This window comes from Cynocephalus volans, chromosome 7 (genome assembly GCF_027409185.1).
Source record: "Cynocephalus volans isolate mCynVol1 chromosome 7, mCynVol1.pri, whole genome shotgun sequence".
In the NCBI taxonomy this organism is placed as follows: Eukaryota; Metazoa; Chordata; class Mammalia; order Dermoptera; family Cynocephalidae; genus Cynocephalus; species Cynocephalus volans.
In genome coordinates, this window is record NC_084466.1 from 152,058,817 (window position 1) to 152,077,356 (window position 18,540).

General features: G+C 44.4%; 1 protein-coding gene across 1 annotated transcript in view; it reads left to right on the top strand.

The window, feature by feature from the left end:
* The first annotated feature begins 1,796 nt into the window (after positions 1–1,796).
* Positions 1,797–18,540, top strand: part of DMBT1 (deleted in malignant brain tumors 1) — a 61,444-nt gene continuing 44,700 nt past the window's right edge. The window contains 2 exon segments of the mRNA XM_063101613.1: positions 1,797–1,857; positions 10,923–11,072. Coding sequence (XP_062957683.1) covers positions 1,797–1,857; positions 10,923–11,072 — 211 coding nt within the window.

The following is an 18,540-nucleotide window of genomic DNA, read 5'->3' on the forward strand; positions in this document are numbered from 1 at the left end:
GGGGAGCCCCCCTGCCCTTGTTCCTACAAAGCCCCAGAAAGTCACCCACTCCCCTGGCTCCTTGTCACATCTTCTCAGTCTTGTTTGCCGGGCTGACTCCTGCTCGTGTTATAAGACTTGGTTTAGGTGCCACCTTCTCCAAGAAACTGCCTCTGCCATGTGACTTAGAAGCTTTTTCCATCTGTTTCCATAGCAGCTTGTATGAACGCTTACTACCCTCTATTGGGATTATCTCTAAGACCAGGCCATGTGCTCCTGCACGGGAAGGACACCTCTTGACCCTTGTCCCTTGCAGATGTTCGGTATCCCTACTACCACTTTCCCCTGCTGTGCTCAAGGCAGACACTGCCAATCTAACATGACACTCATTTTTGATGACCCCGTAACCAGCTCTGTAATCATTCTCAGCCCAGCAGTCCAGGAACCAAAGATCACTATCCCCTTATAAAGGGAAGCCCACGTGTGTCTGGTCTTTGGCATTCCCTAGACGTGTGGCCCTGCTCTCTCATCTCTTGCTACTCCTCAGGTGTTGGACTGGCAGGAGGAGGATGAGACACAGTGAGACTGTCCTATGGAAACATGCCTGTTTCCCTTAAGGGGAGAAGAGGAGGAATTATAGGATTAAAAAAGAAACCAAAGCTTGAATGCAACTTTCATCTGGATGAACATGCAGACATTCAGCCCTAAATCCTGATTGGTGGCTGACACAGGGCACAGGTTCATGATATCCTTCTGGAACAAAGCACAGAGACTACAGATTAACAGTGTGTGGCGAGGAAGCCAGGGTACCATATGGCGCCTCGGTGTCTCTGCGACAGGCAGGACACGGATCATCCAGGCCAGGGTGACAGAAGCAAGTCTTGCAAAGCTGTCCGCTTCTAACCAAGAGTTACCGACCCCCAAGAGTGTCTTGATAAAAATAAATGTCAGGCAACCTTCTTGGCAGAGTGTGGGAGGGTTTATCAGAGTCTGGTGATGAAGGCTGGGGCATCCCGAACAGTGAAGTCCTCTCTACATAACAAACCCAGGGACAGGAATTATGTGCGAGGTAGGTGGAGGTTTGGGGCAGGTTTTGTGAGGTTATCAAGCTCTAAGCATCATACAGCGTGAATGCCAAGGGCAAGAAATCAAAGCCCCTTGAGATGGTTGGAGACAGTTCAGCTTGAGTCACATGTTTCTCAGCTCCCGTGTTAATGGGGTTAGTATGAGACGCAGAAAACGGTAGCCCAAAGCTAGTATGAACCATGGTCTTCACGGAATCATCCCTCATGCCTTCTACTCTCCAGTAGCAGCACTGATGTCATACTTGTTCCTCTAAGGCGCAGTTACACACACAGGGGCCAACAAGAGAGTGTCCTGCCAGGACAAATCATCCCAAAGAGATGCTTTCCCCGTTGGCACAATCCCATATTTGCCCAGCAGCCCACATCCTGCTCTGCCCAGACCTTGGCACAGACTTTTCACAGGTTAGTTTAAACTCTCAAAAATTAATATCAAGCTCATATTCAGGAAGCACTTGGGGTCTTCGAGAGTCACTAGAAGGAAGTTGGAAATTGTACCACTAATGCCAGTGCTTTTGCAGTTGGGCCATGGCCAGATCGCTCATATGGCAATCAATCAAACACACCTAAGTTGTTCCCACAGATTAGCTACCGACTGTTAGCAAAGTCCCTCACTTCCTTTATACTGATTTATGGCAGCAATAGAAATATACCATCTTATTGGACACCCTCCTTTCAACCAGGAACCTATAAATGTCAAGGAATTATTATTCAAATAGAGAAGAACACAGCAAAATGGGGATCTCCACAGTCATCCTTGAAATGTGTCTTTTATGGAGTCAAGTTCTATCTACAGGTATTATGTCTAATTTTTATATTCATTAATTTAACTTCTGCAAACCCAAATCATGGCACATTATATCTACTTGTTCCTTGGTGCTAGACTTTCCATCTCAAGGGGGGTTTTGTATCAAGGAGGAGGCAGTTCTTTGCTGATAATTGTGTTTGCAAGTATTTAGAAGAAACAGTTCTTTTTTGTTTTGTTTCTGGCTGAGAAATACAAATGATTGTAGTTACAACAAGCTAATCATTATGCCAATCTTTTCAGAAAGTCATTCATCTAAGGAAATGATTGGTCTTAGAAAAATCCCTGAAGTTCAGGAAAGGTGTATGTGTATTACTAAGAGGTCCTGAAACTTTATTATAATTGGTTAAACACACGGTTTGTGTACTACGAAAATGGGCAGAAAAGATTCCCCCGTCAATGCTCATGATGCTATTTCTTCCTGCAGGTGTGTTTGGCTTGGTAACTTGTATTTGCCGAGCAAAATCAGGTCAAGTCACTGAGCTCAGACAAGATGATCAAGTGTGTTTGCCACTCACTGCTTTAGACAGATGACTTGAAACTCAGTCACTCAGTATGGCTTTGTGTTCTTAGAGCGTCAAATGATGAACATGAAAGGGCCATTGGCAAATCATTGTGATTGTTGAATCTCAGTGTCATTTTATCAAGATGCTAAGTGATCAGGACGGTTGGCCAGTCTGCCTACTCTGTCTGTCTGTCTCTGTCTGTCTCTGCCTCTCTCTTTCTCTGTGCGTCTCGCTCTGTCATCTGTGTGTCTCTTTCTTTTTCTCTGTCTTACTATCGTTTTCTCTGTACCTGCCTCTGTCTCTCTGTCTCTCCTCTGTCTGGCACCTATTATCTCCTTCCCTCCCTTCCTCTCTCTCTTTTCCTCTCTTCTTTCTTGCTTCCTTCCCTCCCCTCCTTCTTTCTTTCCCTTCCTTCCTTCATTTCTTTCTTCCTTCTTTGCTTTCCTTTTTTTCCTTCTTTGCACCAGCTCCCCCTTTTTTTCTTTGGTGTCACTTTTTGCTGGTTTCATGAATTTCACAACATGGGGGAAAATCACCTAATTTCCAGAAACTTCCAGAATTCTCCATCTCCCCCCACCCCCTTCCCCCCAGGCTTGGTGGGGAAAACTCTGAGGAGAAAGTTTCATTTGGGAGATTGCTTTCATGAAAGCAGCACCCCAACCCCACGCCCTCACTGCCCGCACCGTGTGGTGGGTGTGCACAGTGTGGTGAGGCCAGCAGGCAGCTGACCGAGGGTGTCAGGGGACCCCAGGGGGATCTGCGGCTCGAGATCCTGTCTCCATGAAAAATATTTGAAAATGGGAGGCAGAGTCCTCAGCTCCAGCTTTCATCAGTATAAAGTTAACCCTCCAGACTTGCAGTGGCTCTGAACAGTGACACGGGACTCATGTCAGCCCCTAAAGGACAAGGAGCAAATTGCCCTATCCTTACCTACGAAGGGACAAAAGGCAGCGGTAGTCTTGCCACTCACTGCTGAGGGAGTCTGTAGTTTTACTGTGATGCCACATGCATGTGCACAGACAGGCACTCTATGCAATGCATGTCTGTATTCACAGTTCAGAGGCAGGAATTCACCCTCCACAGAGCGAACCTACCTGTATTCTCTTATGAAATCTGCTAACGGCCCCAAGGTTAGGTACCATTATCTTCACATTTCAGGTGGAGAGACCAAGGCTGGGAAAGGTTATGTGGCTTGTCCAAAGATAGCAGCTGGTGAGCGGCAGGGTCAGGATTTGAACCTGGAGCCAGGTCTGCAGGCATCTGGGCAGCAGTTTGGGCCCATTAGCCCTCGCTGCTCCTTGCAGAGAGCTGAGGAGATGGACCACAGCATTTAGCTCAGTGCCGGAGCCCGCGGCGGAGCTTCGTACCAAGAAAACCACGGCAGCAGGCGCTGTCCTCAGCTCCAGTCTTTGCACAAACTCTTGAGAAAGCCAGTTTGCCCAAGTTTGTGTTGGGCAGGAGGGGCTGTGGTATCCACTGCTGGTCCCAGCAATGTCCTTGGCTCTGCCACTTACCAATCGTGGAGCCTCTGCAAGCCTCAGTTTACTCATCTGTAAATGGGGATTATGTTCCAACCTCACAGGTTCTGTAGGAATGAGGTCACTGTGCACTGGCTGGCGCATGGAAGGAACCTCAGAACCATTCAGTGTTACTATTCTAGTCATTTTCCTAATGTTTGATCCAAACGCAACTTCCTAAATGCAGTGTGGTATCCTGGATCGGATCCTGGAACAGAAAAGGAAAAACTAGTGAAATCCAAATAAAGCCTGGAGTGTAGGAGCCTAGTTAGCAGGAATGGACTAATGCTGGTTGTAAGTTGTGACAAATGTACCACGAAAATGCAAGAGAATATTATGGGAAATTGGGGAAGGGGTATATGGGAACTCTGTACATATCTTTGCTACTTTTTGGTAAATCTAAAATTATTCCAACGCTTTTTTTTTTAACTTAACTTCCCTTGGTCCCATTACTTCAAGGCCACTGTTTTGCAAAATGAGTAAGTAATAATTACTTACAAATTAAATCCTGGCAGATTGCTAATCCTCATACTTACCCTTTCTGTTATTTAACTAGGGTTCTGCCCTGGCTAATGCCTTAAAAAGAAGGAGAACATGTAATGGAGGGACTTTCCTGCATTGTGAGAGTATTTTTACGTGGGCGACATTCAGATCCAAGGCGGCTCCTCCGAGTCACTTAAATAATGGGCCACACAGATATCTAATTGCTCCTCTGCACAGCTCTCCTCTCTTTAGCTCTTTATTTAGCGCCTTTGCAATAACACAACATTGGGCAGAGTCCAAGTGCTGTAACCCGGCGCTGGGGACCATGACCTCGTCTGACGTCTTCTGCAGCCTGAGTCTCTCCACACCCTGCCTGGCAACACCTGTCTGTGTTTCACTCCCCTCGTGGTCCTCCCTGCTCTCCACCCCCGATTTTATTTATTCTGCTCATTTTCCAGAACAGCTTGTAGCTCAGTCTTTTGGAATAGAAGGCAACCTGCCCTTCCCACCCCCGTGCTCCACTAGCGCTGCCTCTAGCCAGGGTCACTGTGCTCATGCTGTTACCACCGCCCAAACCAGGTCCTACCCCTGCCCCTTCTCCCCAGCCTCCACCTGCCTAAATCTAGCTGCTCTTTTGAGTGCTACAGAATTGTCCCATGCAGAATCTGTCCCTGACATACATGCTTAACACACACATAGACACACACACACTCTTACTTGAACACACAACTCACACACACAGGCAGATGCATACACATGCACACAAAGTACAAACACACACAGAGACACTCGTACATACACACACACACTTGCTCACACATGCTTATCCACACTCACACAGAGACACAATTATGCATACACACACTCCTACACACAGACACACACACACAGATACACACACAGACACTCACAGGGACACACTCATACATATACACACACTCACATACAAATATACATCTCTCACACACAAACAGACACAGAGACACACTCATACATACCTGCAGACACACACAGACACAGGTACATGCATGGATACACAGGCGCACACACACACTCACGCACAAACACACACATGCACGCAGCCTGTCATCCTACAGTTACCACTCATCTCTACCATGGCATCTTGGCTAGCACTTACTTCTTGTACTAAACTGTGGGTATTTCTAGGGATCCTGCTGTGCTGGAAGGCCCTGGAGGGCAGGGACCATGCCTTGCTTATTCAGTACCGAGCTTGGCAATTTGCACCTCCAAGAACCTAGCAGAGGGCCTGGCTCACGCTGGCTATAGTGGAGCAGCCTGGGTGCTCCGGGTGCCAGGCTCTGACGTGATGGGACAGAGGGTGTGGCTGTGAGCCGCCCCAACTTCACAGCCTGCTGCTGGCTCCTGAGCAGTGTTTCTGTTTCCTCATACATATTTTATGGGAGGCTCAACACTGTACCAGGAACAATATTAACCATATGCTCACCATTACTGCATATTATTATTTTAGAATGTTTTGCTTTACTGACAGGTTAAAATGAAATCTCATTGTCTTAACTTGAATTTTGGGAGGCAGCACAGCAGAGTCATATAACATACTTGCTCTGGGGGTCACCCTGCGTGACCTCAGATACTAGTCTCACTCCTTCCCAGCTGGGTAACCTTTGACAAGTTACTCCAGCTCCTGAAGCCTTGGATTTCTGCTCTATAAAACAGGTGTGCATGATAATCCTTCCAGAGGATTGTGTGAAGATAAAGTGAGATACTACATGTCAAGCACTTAGCTCGATGCCTGGCATATGGCATTTGCTAGAAAGCGTGAGTTTCTCTTCCTCATCTTTCACTTTGCTGTCCCACTTTGCTTCCTCTCCTCCTGTGGCGACAGTATTCTCCCTCAATTTTTCCTTCAACCTTGTTGTTTCCCTGTAGCCGACAGCCAAAACTCCTTCCCAACCTAAAAGAATCTGCTTCCCGTATAATCTACCATCCCATCTCCCCCGTTCAGATTCAATGATACGTGCAATACATGGTTAGTACAGAAAATGCAGGAACTAGAGAAGAATGTAGAAAAAATGGAAAAACACCCACAATCCTATGACCTCAGATGACTGTGTTAAAATATGATGTATTCCTTTAAAATTATGTGCATGTAAGTGATATCATTAATACGCAGTTTTTCTATAGTTTGTTATTATATTCCAAACATTTTAACTTGCCATTCACAATTTTTGGACATGGAGGTTGTTTCAGGCTCTTTTCTATAATGCATAATACTATGAAGATCATCCCTGCCAACGAATCTTCGTCCGTGTTATAGAAATTATTATTTCCTTTGACTAGATTCTTAGAAATGGAATTACTGAGTCAAAGGATTGATCATTTTTGAGGCTGATAAAGCATATTAATAAATTATTTTCCAGAAACATACCAATTCTTATTCCTGCTAATTAAAAACAAGAATGGAAATTTTCTACCCCTTCACTAGCTCTGAATATTGTTAAGCAAAAATGAAATCTGGGCTGAATTGCTGGATGAAAATGACACACAGTTATTTTAATTTCCATTTCTTTGCTTATACTGGATGTAAAGCTTATTAAGCCATATGTATTCATTTTCTTTGACTTGTCTGTCCTTTGTTCAACATTTTTTGAAAGTTAGTGTCTTCATTATTCATTGTACAAACTCTCTTTATATTTTGTATATTTTATACTTTGTTATTATATTGATGACAAATATTTTCCCAGTGTGTTGTTTGCCTTTTAATTTGGAGTTAGATTTTTTTCTTCACACAAATTTTATATTTTTATTAATATAATATAAATTAATTTTTACAAATTAATTGCTGTTATCCTTTATGATTTCTTGTACTGATTTTAAGTCTAGATATTTCTAATAGACATCAGATAAACATGAAATTAGTTTCTTATTTTTGTGTGTTTTAAAAAATATTTAGTTCTTTAGTTCTGGCAATTATTTTGCTTTCTGACATGGAGTAAATATCTAAATTAGGTTTTTTCCTATATTTTAATTTTTATACATTTACATTTAACATTTTTGAGCTAAGTCCATAGGGAATGCAAGGGTCCCAGCCACTCTCACCACCCCATGCCTCTGCCTCATCAATACTTTTTTCTTTTTCAAGAATTTTTCAGTTATTTTTAGCCTATTTATTTTTCCTGATTAACTTTAGAATCATTTTTTAAAGAACCAATCAAAGAGAAACGTTTAGATAGGAATTATATTAAACCTATGAATTGGTTTAAAGTGATCATTTTTATACTCATCCAGAAACCTGTTCCAACTCTGTCTGCCAGGAGGTAGTCCAGAAGCTTTGCATAGGGTTTGTACTTTGATTCTTAGGTTATTATGAAGGAGCAATTTATTCTGGTGTCTCTCCTTCCTCAGTGCCCATTTTAACCCACATCTCCTGTGCTTGTCCTTCCTGGTGTAGCTCAGTAATTGCCTCAGGGTCAATCGCGTGTGACCTTCTGCTGGACTCCTGGACATCCCTAACTGAAGGCCTTAGTCTGCGGTGCTCCAGTTCTTACTTGTGTGTCTCACCCTCTAGAGCAAATTTCCAGAGGGCAGTGGAGGTATCCCATAATATCCCGCTGCCTGCTGGGGCTCAGCATCCAGTAGGTGCTCAATAAGTGGTTATTGATTGAGTAGTTTCTTACGACTCTAATGAATCGCGGCTACAGTTCCTTTGCATATGCTGCAGAACAGGGGCTTTCAAGCTTTCGTGTGCATCAGAATCGTCTGCAGTACTTGTTAAAACACATATCATTGGGTACCACCTTCAGAATTCCTGATTTGAAAGTCTGGGTGAGACCTAAGAATTTGCATTTTTAAGAAATCCTGGATGCTGACTAATGCAGCTGATCCGTGGAACCCACTTTGAGAACCACTGCTCTAGAACGCTTTCCTAATGTGACTGGGAGGGGTGGTTGAGTGGTTACTCAAAAAAGTTGTTTAAAATGGGGAATCATGAAATATGATACACACTTTAAATGTTTCTTTTTAATTTGAAACATAGAATAAATCCACTTTGATTCGCCAATTTGTTGATGCAGGCTTTTCTCTCAGTAGGGGTCTTCTGTAGTTCTGCCGTGTCTTTCTTGTTAAGCCACACTCATTAAGCATCCTGTATAATTTCCAATTTTAGTTTCTCTAAAGAGGAGCACAAAATTAAAGACATTTGTAAAGCAACATGGGTGCAGAGGTTCTCCTATTGCTTTACAAATCCTTCTGCTACTTTTTGCGGTTGTCTCACCCACCTGATTTCTTTTTAGCAAGTTAATTTACTCAGTCTTGCCAAAACTTTCCACCTTATCTTACAGAAAGACATCTTTCCTTCTATACTCATATTTCATCGATTTGTTTAACATTTAATTTAATGCTATCTGGCACGAGAGGTTTGGGGCCCACATCTGACTCTAGATGATCACACAATGTAGTCGGTTGGAACAGAAGTTACCAGCTGTGCTAGAAACTGGCCCACCAGCCCTGGTGTTCAGCGGGTTTATGGAGGGTGGGGGGGCCTCAGTTTATCTAGGTAGGGTTTAAATGAAGGACAGTAAAGAGAGCTTCCTGTCTGCTGGCACCTCTTAGATGCCTTTCATCCAGAGTTGCCAGATTTGTAAAATAAAAATACAGGATACCCAGTGAAGTTTAAATTTCGGATTAAAAAACAAATAATTTTTTAGTAAAAGTGTGTCCCACGCAACATCTTGGGGCATACTTATGTTACAAAAGTCAAATTTAACTGAGCATCCTGTATTTTACCTGGCAACGCTACTTTCACCCTATTTCCCTTGACCCCTGTCCACGCCTCCTTCCAAGCCTCCTGAAACATCCACTTCTCTCTGGACTCCTCCTGCCCTTCTCCCAAGCCCATGAATGGCTCCCTCTGAGGTTCCCACATCCCCCTCTGCTCCGTGCCCAGATCAGGCCAAACCCAATTATGGGCTACCAAGTCTGTCTGCCCAAGTAGCCTGTGAGCTCTAGAGGACTGAGACTTAGCTTCTATGGTAAATTCCCTCCTGTCTCCCTGACTTTTAATGCCTCTAGTTCGGAGATTATTCCATATTCACTGAGTGAATTAAGTAAGTGACAAACCCAGCTAACCCCCCCAAAGTGAAGTGTGATGTGGCCCACTCCCCTTGAATGAACAAGAGTGTCACACTTAACTCTCATTTTCAGAGGACCTCTCATCTGGCCTTTTTTCTTTGTAGTTTCACCAGCAGCAGCAGCAACAACGAGAAACACCAATGAAGCCACTTTGAGAGAGACGCAGATGCCAACAGGTAACTCTATCTAAGCTTCAGGGCTGGGTGGTTGTGGCGCCCATAGCCACCTCCAAGGAATCAGGAGGGACTGCTGCAGAGAGTCCTGCTGGGGTTAGATGTGGGACAGGAAGGACCTCCTTTGATGGGGCTCACCTGGGCTGGGACCTTCAGCCCCTTCCTCCTTCCAGCTGACGGGCCGGGACCCTCCACACCGTCTCTGCTGGTCAGCACCTCTTACCTAAGATCTCTGCCCCCAGGCTGTCTCACTGAGTGTCCAGTGGGGGTTACACCCAGTCACCAGGGCAGCAGAAGCACATGGGCACAGCGGCATCTAACTAAGGACCTCTGGATGTGATCCTGTGTTTTTTCTCTTCTTTTCTAGAATTTACAATAGGTCTTGAAAACATTGCCTCAGTTAATGCTTCAAATGGTAAACACTTCTGCTTAATATTTACTCATCTTACCATAGTCTCGTGTGTGTATGCAAGCACGTGTTTGTGCAAAAGCACAGACCATGAGTTGAATCGAATAGTTCAAATGTTAAAAATATATATACCAGGAGATAGAATAGTGAAATGGTTAAGAGCAACTCTCTGAGTACAAACCCTGCCCCTTACTAGTCAGTTGAATCTTGGGTAACTCCTCAGCCTCAGTTTCTCCATAGTGTTGTGCTGGGGATTAACTAAGATGACACATGTCAAGCTCCTGAATGTGATTCGAGGTTACCATGTTAGAAAATACTCAAAATCACCTGCCATGATTAAGCTTTGGAAATTGGCACCTTTGAGTGTGTGCCAGGGAGGAGAAGAGACGTCTCAAGGTGGAAGTTCAAAGTGCAGGGTTGCAGGGCTCTGGAAGCAAGTCTAGCTCTGCTGTTGCCACCTGGAATACTGCCCCACTTTCTGAAAGGAGCCTGCCTGTGGTAATTTCATCATGGTGCTGGGCTCATGCTGGGCACGTGCACTGGTGAGGGAAGGGAGCTGTCAAGGGCAAGATGGGCTCTTCATAACTGGTGCCCGACTTGGGAGGTCAGGTCAGAGTGGGACCTGAAACTGACATCTCCACGGAGGCCTCCTCAAGACACAATGTTGGCCAAACTCTACAGAAGAGTCAGGAAAGTTGAGCTGATTAAGATGAGACACTAAAACACATTGAGGAATCCGTTTCATTGTCATGTCTTTTTGGGGTCCGTGGCTACTGTGTGGGGCTCTGGACCTCACACAAGCCTGGGACATTGTCCCTTAGAAAGGACAGATCAGTGAGATGTCTATGCCGCCCTCTAGATTTGGTCCTGAGGTTGGTGAATGGAGGTTGCCAGAGTCAGGACTGGTATCGGAGCCTGGTGGAGGTCCTATACCGAGGCCCCTGGGGCACTGTGTGTGATGACAGCTGGGACATCAATGATGCCATCGTGGTCTGCAGGCAGCTGGGCTGTGATTTGGCCAGGATCAGGGCTGATTGTCCTAAATGATGTGGGCTGCTCGGGGCAGGAGTCCTACAGGTGGAGCTGCGCCCACAGAGGCTGGCTCAGACACCTGTGGCCCTGGGGAAGACGCTGGTGTCATAATGAGATAATGCAAATTATGTAGCACAGGGCAGAGCAATAATAGTAACTACACCTATTCCTTTCTAAATCTTGGTTTCTCCATCATGAAAACGGAAATAATAGTAGTTCTCTGGGCAGGTTATTTTACCTCTAAGTGCTTCAGTTTTCTTCTATAGATGCCAAGGGAAAACCCTACCATCATGGGTTGCTGTGAATACCAAATAAGAGAATGTAGGTGAAATGCGTAAGACAATGAGTGGTAGAAATTTTATCATCAGTCATCACAGTAACTTTTATTACTCCGTACCTAACATTTGGTGCACGCTATGTGCCGGTTAGTATGGTAAGCGTTTTATCTACATTTTCTCATTTAATTCTCCCAGTATCCCTGTGGAGGGTAGTACCTCTCAATAAATCATCATCTACATCTCTTTATGGGAAAAGAAAGGCATTTTCATCTCCCACTCTCTGTCCACACAAAATCACTTGACATTTTTGGACTAAATGACCAAGCAATTGCTAATCTGTGCTTTTAGCAGTTTCATTCAGTTAGTTGAGAACTGGTAAATTAGCTCAAAGCCCTCAACATCAACTCCTCAAGCCTGTAAATACATGCTGGGTGGGCTAAATGTTCTCAAAGAAGTAAAAAAAGCAACAGGTCCCGCATTTTGCACATGCTTAATTTGCTTTTCTGCAGTGATGAAAGGTTGATTTTTATTTTAATAAAATAAACAAATGTCTTCAGCAGGAAATATTCAAGAATGCACATGTTTTTACAGAGTATTACATTGAACTTATTTTTAAGCTATTGAGAGCCATTTTTGTCACCACATTTCTTGGGATGAGTGTTGCATTTTGCCTTGTATACTCTAGAGACTCAAGAAATCTTCATCAATATGAATTAAAATTTAAAAACTGATTACAGACCCATTGATGTTGATTTACGTGTAGTTGCTACAACCCTACTTCAGAGTCAACTGTATGGATTCAAAATTGGGTTTCTTGGTCAGGATTCCTGTGGGTGAAACATACATGTCTGATTTTTCTTTTATTTCTTTACAGTTCCTGAAACGAATCTTTTCAGAACACCTTTTAAAAGAATATTTTGTATTAGTTTATAAAATTATTTTATCCTATAAAGGTATTTCTATCATACGAATAAATGCTGCCTTGCTGAACTTTAATGAATGGTATAAGGACTTCATAAAAGTACGATTTGTGTCCTTTCTAGAAATACAAAGGCAATAGAAACCTCTTATAGCCACAGCATAAATGGACCATGTGGCTACACAATTATGTGCTTCAATTTTATTTTGCTTCTGCCTTGAACTTCAGTGCATGTCAGAATCAACTAGAGTATTTGCTTGAATGCAGGTCTTTGGGGTTCACCTGCCTCCCTCCAGAGACCCTGCTTTGGAGGGCCTGAGCTGGGCTCAGGAATCTGTGATTTTATAGAACCACACATAAGGATGGTCTGCAGACCACACTTTGAACAACCATCCTGCTGGCCCAGTAGCAAATTAAACTTTGGTGCTCGCAATGTATTTAAGGAAGCATTACTTAGCTAAGAATTTCCAAAGAAAGTGACAAGAGATATGTATATATATTTTTAGTGCTACCTATTTCTGTTTATTGTCAAGTGAATTTAAGTTTTTTAACATTTTCCCGAATGGATGTTGGCTACATCATAAGTTTGATTTGTTGATATTAAAGACTTTTTCATAAGCAGATTGCTGATGTTGAACTTTTAACACTGAGCTCTCAAAATGGTCTCAACATCCTTCTGCATCATTTGGCAAGAACCAGTCCCACTAGGATGCTCCTAAGCAGGAGAGACCACGGCCTGGGCTCTGTCTGTAGTTTTCAGGGGAGCATGTCCTCTGCCTTCAGGGTCTTATGGCCTCATGGGGAGATGAACATATCAGCTGATCACACAGGCAAAATCACATGTGTGAAACATGCTGGAGCAAGGGGTACCTGGTAAGAGAGGCATGAGTAAGACACCGAGGAAGTTGCAGCTGGGTTGAGCTCTGGAGCAGGTGCAGGAGCAGCCAGGCCAAGCAGGAAGGAGAGCATTTGCCTGTCACTCACTGGCACTGCTGTCAGGAACTTGAAAGGAACAGGTACAAACCTAGGGTGACTGTGGCCACCATCCCCCCAGCAGTCATATGCTCCCCTCCTGCCTGCTCAGCCATCCTAATATGGTGTCTAGTCAGGGGAGTGTCCTGGTGGGAGGCTCTCTCTAGGTCCCATTTCCCAATCTCTGCTCTTGACAAGTTTTCTGAAGCTCTAGGAAGAAAGACTTCTGATCAATAAAGTTTTGGAAGTATTGCCTGTGTCTGGTGGGAGAATAAGGTTTGTGTTTGGGGGCAAAGTGGTGAATAGCTGCAGTCAGATTCGATTCTTGTTTGCTTTCCAAGTCCTTGGTCCTTGTCTAAATGTGGACGGAGACGTGGAGGCAAGTCTGCAGACAGGATCGGTGAGTCAGTCTCTGGAGAGCTCATTCTTGGTCACGTCTTGAATCAGCATGTTAAGTAATGAACAATTGCTTAATGTCTGGCACAACGTCCACTTTGTGGCATCTCACGCCTCTGTATCATCCCTTCTGGCTGGCCATTCACTTGAGGACAATGAGACTTCATGGAGAGGACTCAGATGAGGATCCCATTCACAAAATCCTTAACCCCCACTGAGATAGATGCAGGCTATAGGGCAGAAAAGATGGTACCTGAGAGGATGAAATAACCTGTGTGCTTGTGATAAGAAAAGGACAAGCACTTACTGCCTTTTAAAAAGTGAAAACCATGATGAGCAATATGATCTTATCTTGACTGGTGCTGCAAAACCAATAGAAAAGCAGTACGAAATCTCAGTCAAAGCTGCTGAATGACTTCCCACTGAAGACCCACCTTTGGTGGGTTATAGAAGGTAGGTTGGCAGGGACCACCCTCTTTGCATCAGCATGAACCACAAGGAGTGGGTCTGGTGGCAGGCAGTGCCAGGATGCCAGTTAAGAGCGTGGACAGGGAAGTTAGAGTCTGTGTGTCCTTGTCTACTTTCATAGTGTCTGTGCCTCAGTGTTCTCGTAAGAACAGATGACAGGGTTGGAGGGTGGATCAAATGAGATAATGCATATAAATAGTAAGGCACAGTATTGTCTTAAAAAAATTGCAAAGACACAGTAAGTCTTCATGAATGCTTTCTTCGGTTTTCTTTCCAGAGTGTTCTTCCCCTTAGGCCTCTCTTCCAGCATCACTGAAGTGGCCTACCTGCAGATGTGGGCTGGCTTGATGATGCCTTGCTCGTTCTAATGCTCAAGGTCTTCAGTTTTTCCCCATAAGAGCAATAAATACACAGTAGGTACATTTCCTACCTTCATGAGATTTGTGGCAATGGCTGAGTCCAGGGGGAAAGTGCCTAAGTCTTTGGGGGATGTCTTGAGTGATCTCTTTGTGGCTTCTCCTGGTTGGGCCATTCTCACAGCTTATCTTGGACACTGATCCTCAGTGGTAGAGACCAGCTTGTCTCCATTTCCTGGAAGACAAACAAGTAGAAGCTTCTCTTCAGGTAAGTTACCACCACTCCCAAAATGCAGCCAGAATCATCTACAACTACATAGCTGATGATTGGGAGAATATAAGTTGGTCTCAACAATCAGTGCAAAAGGGCCTATTCAAAATGCATGGACATAGGACAACCCAAAACAACTTCAACGTTCAGTTCATTGCAATGGATGAGCATTGTCAAGACTCTGGAGGTCAGAGTTTATGAGCTGGATGCAGATCCTGGCCTTGACAGCCATGTGACGAAGCAGGACACCTGGAGCCGGGCAATGGAAATTGCATGGTGTCGTCTGGACTGTGTTTAAATGGCAGACTTTGAATAGATGGCTCTCTCAGGAACATCTGTCAGCGTGTCTTTGAGTGCGGGAGCAGGCGTGGTATGTCAGAAGTGAGGTGGGAATGTTCTGGGGCAGATGTTCTCTAGATGCTGTTTCTGTTGAAAGAAGGCTCTGGCTGCCTGTTCCTGCTGTGAAGTGCTTCATCATTTTCAGGGGTGTGTAGCCACGTGGCCTCAGTGGCCCTCTTATTGGGCCATCAAAAACATGGGCAGGGCAGGCAGAGGAGTCTATTGTGGACCCCTCATTCTAGCTGTTGGGGGCAGGTGGAGCAGGTCTCTGACATACGCAGCAAGTTCTTTCACTGGCTGGTTGGTTCTGCTAGAGAAATTCAAATCTCCAAACCCTGACTGCTGGTCTTGCCAGGACCTGCATTGAAAAAGAATCTGAGGAGTTTATCAAATGCCTTAACCCTCCTTACATGAAATAATTGATGAGTAATGATGAAATAATTTCTTGGATGATGAATTAGGAAAATGTTTCCAGATACAGGAAAAACAAGACCACTAAGAGCCCGTAATGTATCCTGGATTTGTAAAAGGACCCAATGAATCCATATGGTAATTAGAAGATAGAACGAGTTTCATTCTATTTTTTTTTAATGAATATGTATCTTCTCTGTCCTTTTGAAGACCTCTAAAATAAGTTTTAAAATAGTGAAATATTAATCCTCAAGAATATAGTTAGACCTGCTCAAACAGCAACTCACAAACTAAAATTGAGTCTGATGGACCTTGTCTGGACTCACTGACGACAAAGATCCAGGGTTCTCTAGATTTTGGCTTGTTTCAAGATAGAATAAAAATTTCTCAAGATATGGATCAGAAGGAACAGGATATCGGACACCAAAATATTCTCTCATTTAAGGGCCCATGAGTGGCTGTTCTCGGGGCTGACAGTTCTCGATTTTCAGACTGTGCACTTGACAACCAGTTTTTAAAATTTTTTTCTTTAAAGGTTACATACATGAATATTTATTTCTACACACAAATTATTCACATTTGGAAAAGAAGAGAATTTAACATGCATCCTTGATATATTAAACTCTGAAAATCTACATTTTTCTTCCAATAGTCTTATAACTTCTCTGAGGAATTAAACTCTAAAATATACATAAACCATCACTTAAACTTATTCTTGACAACCAGTTTAAACTGTCTTCTCTTGTCCAGCCCTTTTTTCAGAGCATAGATTATATCCTGTGACTATAAGCTGTGGCATTAGGCGGCCTAGCAGAGACATGTACTTTATTACATCTAAAAGTGTTGGACACCTCATGTCAAACTCTCTTGCTTCAACCTGTTATTGCAAAAACTCACTTTTAGTGAGAACGCTGGAGGCACACAAACCCAAGAAGGAAACACAGCGCCCCCTGGCATGGTTGTGAGGTGAAGCTGGAGTCGATTTCTGTGACCTGCAGGAGATCGTTTCTAAACAGTGGGACCTCTTTTCTAGGATGAATTTGGTTTCTTTCTAGGTCAGAAGATCCTGCAGACTAGAGACAATGGCAAGTCCTTTTCTTTTTTTTATTCCTCTTCCCAGGGCTTTGATTACTGGCTGGGTTGACCAGCCGTGCCTCTGCTACTGCTGTAGGCTAGTTGAGGCTGAGTGCAGCCCTGGCCACAGAGCAAATGCCTGCCTTTTAGGATGCTGGGATGGAGCAAGGACAACAGATACAGGTGCCCAAGCTTCGGGCATATCTCAGTCGCACACTCAGCCAATCCCCTCTGTTATTCTCTTTCCTTCTTTCTGACTCTCAGTCATTCATTGGATGAGATAGCTTCAGCTCAGAGTCAGGATAATTGGGGGAAAAACGTCATTGCTTCTTCTTACCAATAATAACAGTTGTCTTAGAGGTAACTAACATCTACCAAGCACTTGTTATGTACTCTGCACAAAGTTATTTTCACGCACTGAGTTAATACAAAAAAATATTTAAAATACTGTCTGGCACACAATAAATGCTCAACTAATGCATATAGTAAGTGCTATTATCATTATATCTCTCCAACAACACTTTAAGGTAAATATTATTATTGTGCCCATTTTGTCAATGAGAAAACCAGGGCACAGTTAGATAGTTTATCAATACTTACATGTATATGATCACATGGCTAGTAAGTGGCAGGACAGAGATTGGAACCCAGGAGGGGTGCCTTTCCCCCCATCTCTGACTTTCCTATGGAAGAGCACTCTGACGGACAAGAGATGTTTGTCTATGACCTGTTTCTCCTCACTTTCCAAAGCGAGAGCCTGCAGACCTTTGTGCCAAAGTTTGATGTGTCAGGGTCATCTGTGTGTTCCCTTAAGACAACTGATTCTGCTGTTGAGAAACTGGCACTGTTGAGGCCAATTTTTCACCTTCCAGGACAAGACTTCTTGAGGGGCAGCTTACTGGCTGACACCCAGCAAAGGACAGGCTGAGGCTGGGAGACCAAAAGCTCTTTCAGAGGGATCATTCACAGGAGTGACCAGAAAGGGACAGGAAGAAGGGTTAAGGAGGCCCAGAATGCACGCTGGGAACACCCTGAGTCCAGTTGGCCTTTCCTTCCTTTTTTCCTGACCCCCACCCCCACCCCAACAACAGCAACCTGCCCACTGTTTCTTGCATCCGCTTCCAATCTCTCTGGCCACAAATTTTTTGTAACCTCAAAGTAACCCTAGAAAAGCCAAACCCAGGATTGGCTCCTGCTCTCAGGATGTTGGGCTGGGTCCCTCAGGACCTCTTGCCCGCTTTCCTTGCATAATCAGTGCAGCTTTTCACCAGTGGGTGGTTTAGTAGCATCAGCTGTGGTCATATCTACGGTAGGAATTAGGCTCTCTCATCCCCTCACAGCAGAGGAGACTGGAAGGGTAGGATCAAGCCCATGACGATGGCATCTGGGACTTGATCCTGGTGGCAGTGGAGAGTACATTGTAGTGTCTTGAGCAGGGAAGTGACTTGAATATATAAGTGCTTTCTAAAGATAAAGAACTTGAGGACAGTCTGGTGGAGACAGATGAATCCTCTTAGCACGGGAACGGGCACAGAGTAAACATTCCACAAACGCTGGTTGAAACGATGAATGTGGATGGATTAGGGAAAGGAGGGGCAGAGCTAGGAGATCCCTGGGAGGCCCCTGGAGTAGCCCTGGTTCCAGAGGGTGAAGGTCTGGCCCAGTGAAATGGCAGTGGGAATAGAAAGGAAAGTGGGCTTGGTGACAAGTTGTGTGTAAGAGGCGAGAAGGAGGAATCATGTGATGTCCAAGTTTCCAGCACAGTTGATGTGGAGCACGGTGACACCGTTGACCCAGCTGGAGGAGAGAGACTGTACTGAGTTTGGGATGATGGCGGTGGGATATCCAGGAGGCCAGGGACAATGGTGGTCCAGAGCTCAGGGCTGGGGCTGACAGGGCTGGGTCAGGACCAGAGAGGTGGATGTGGGGTCCTCTGTCAGGAAAGTTCGCAGAGTACATGA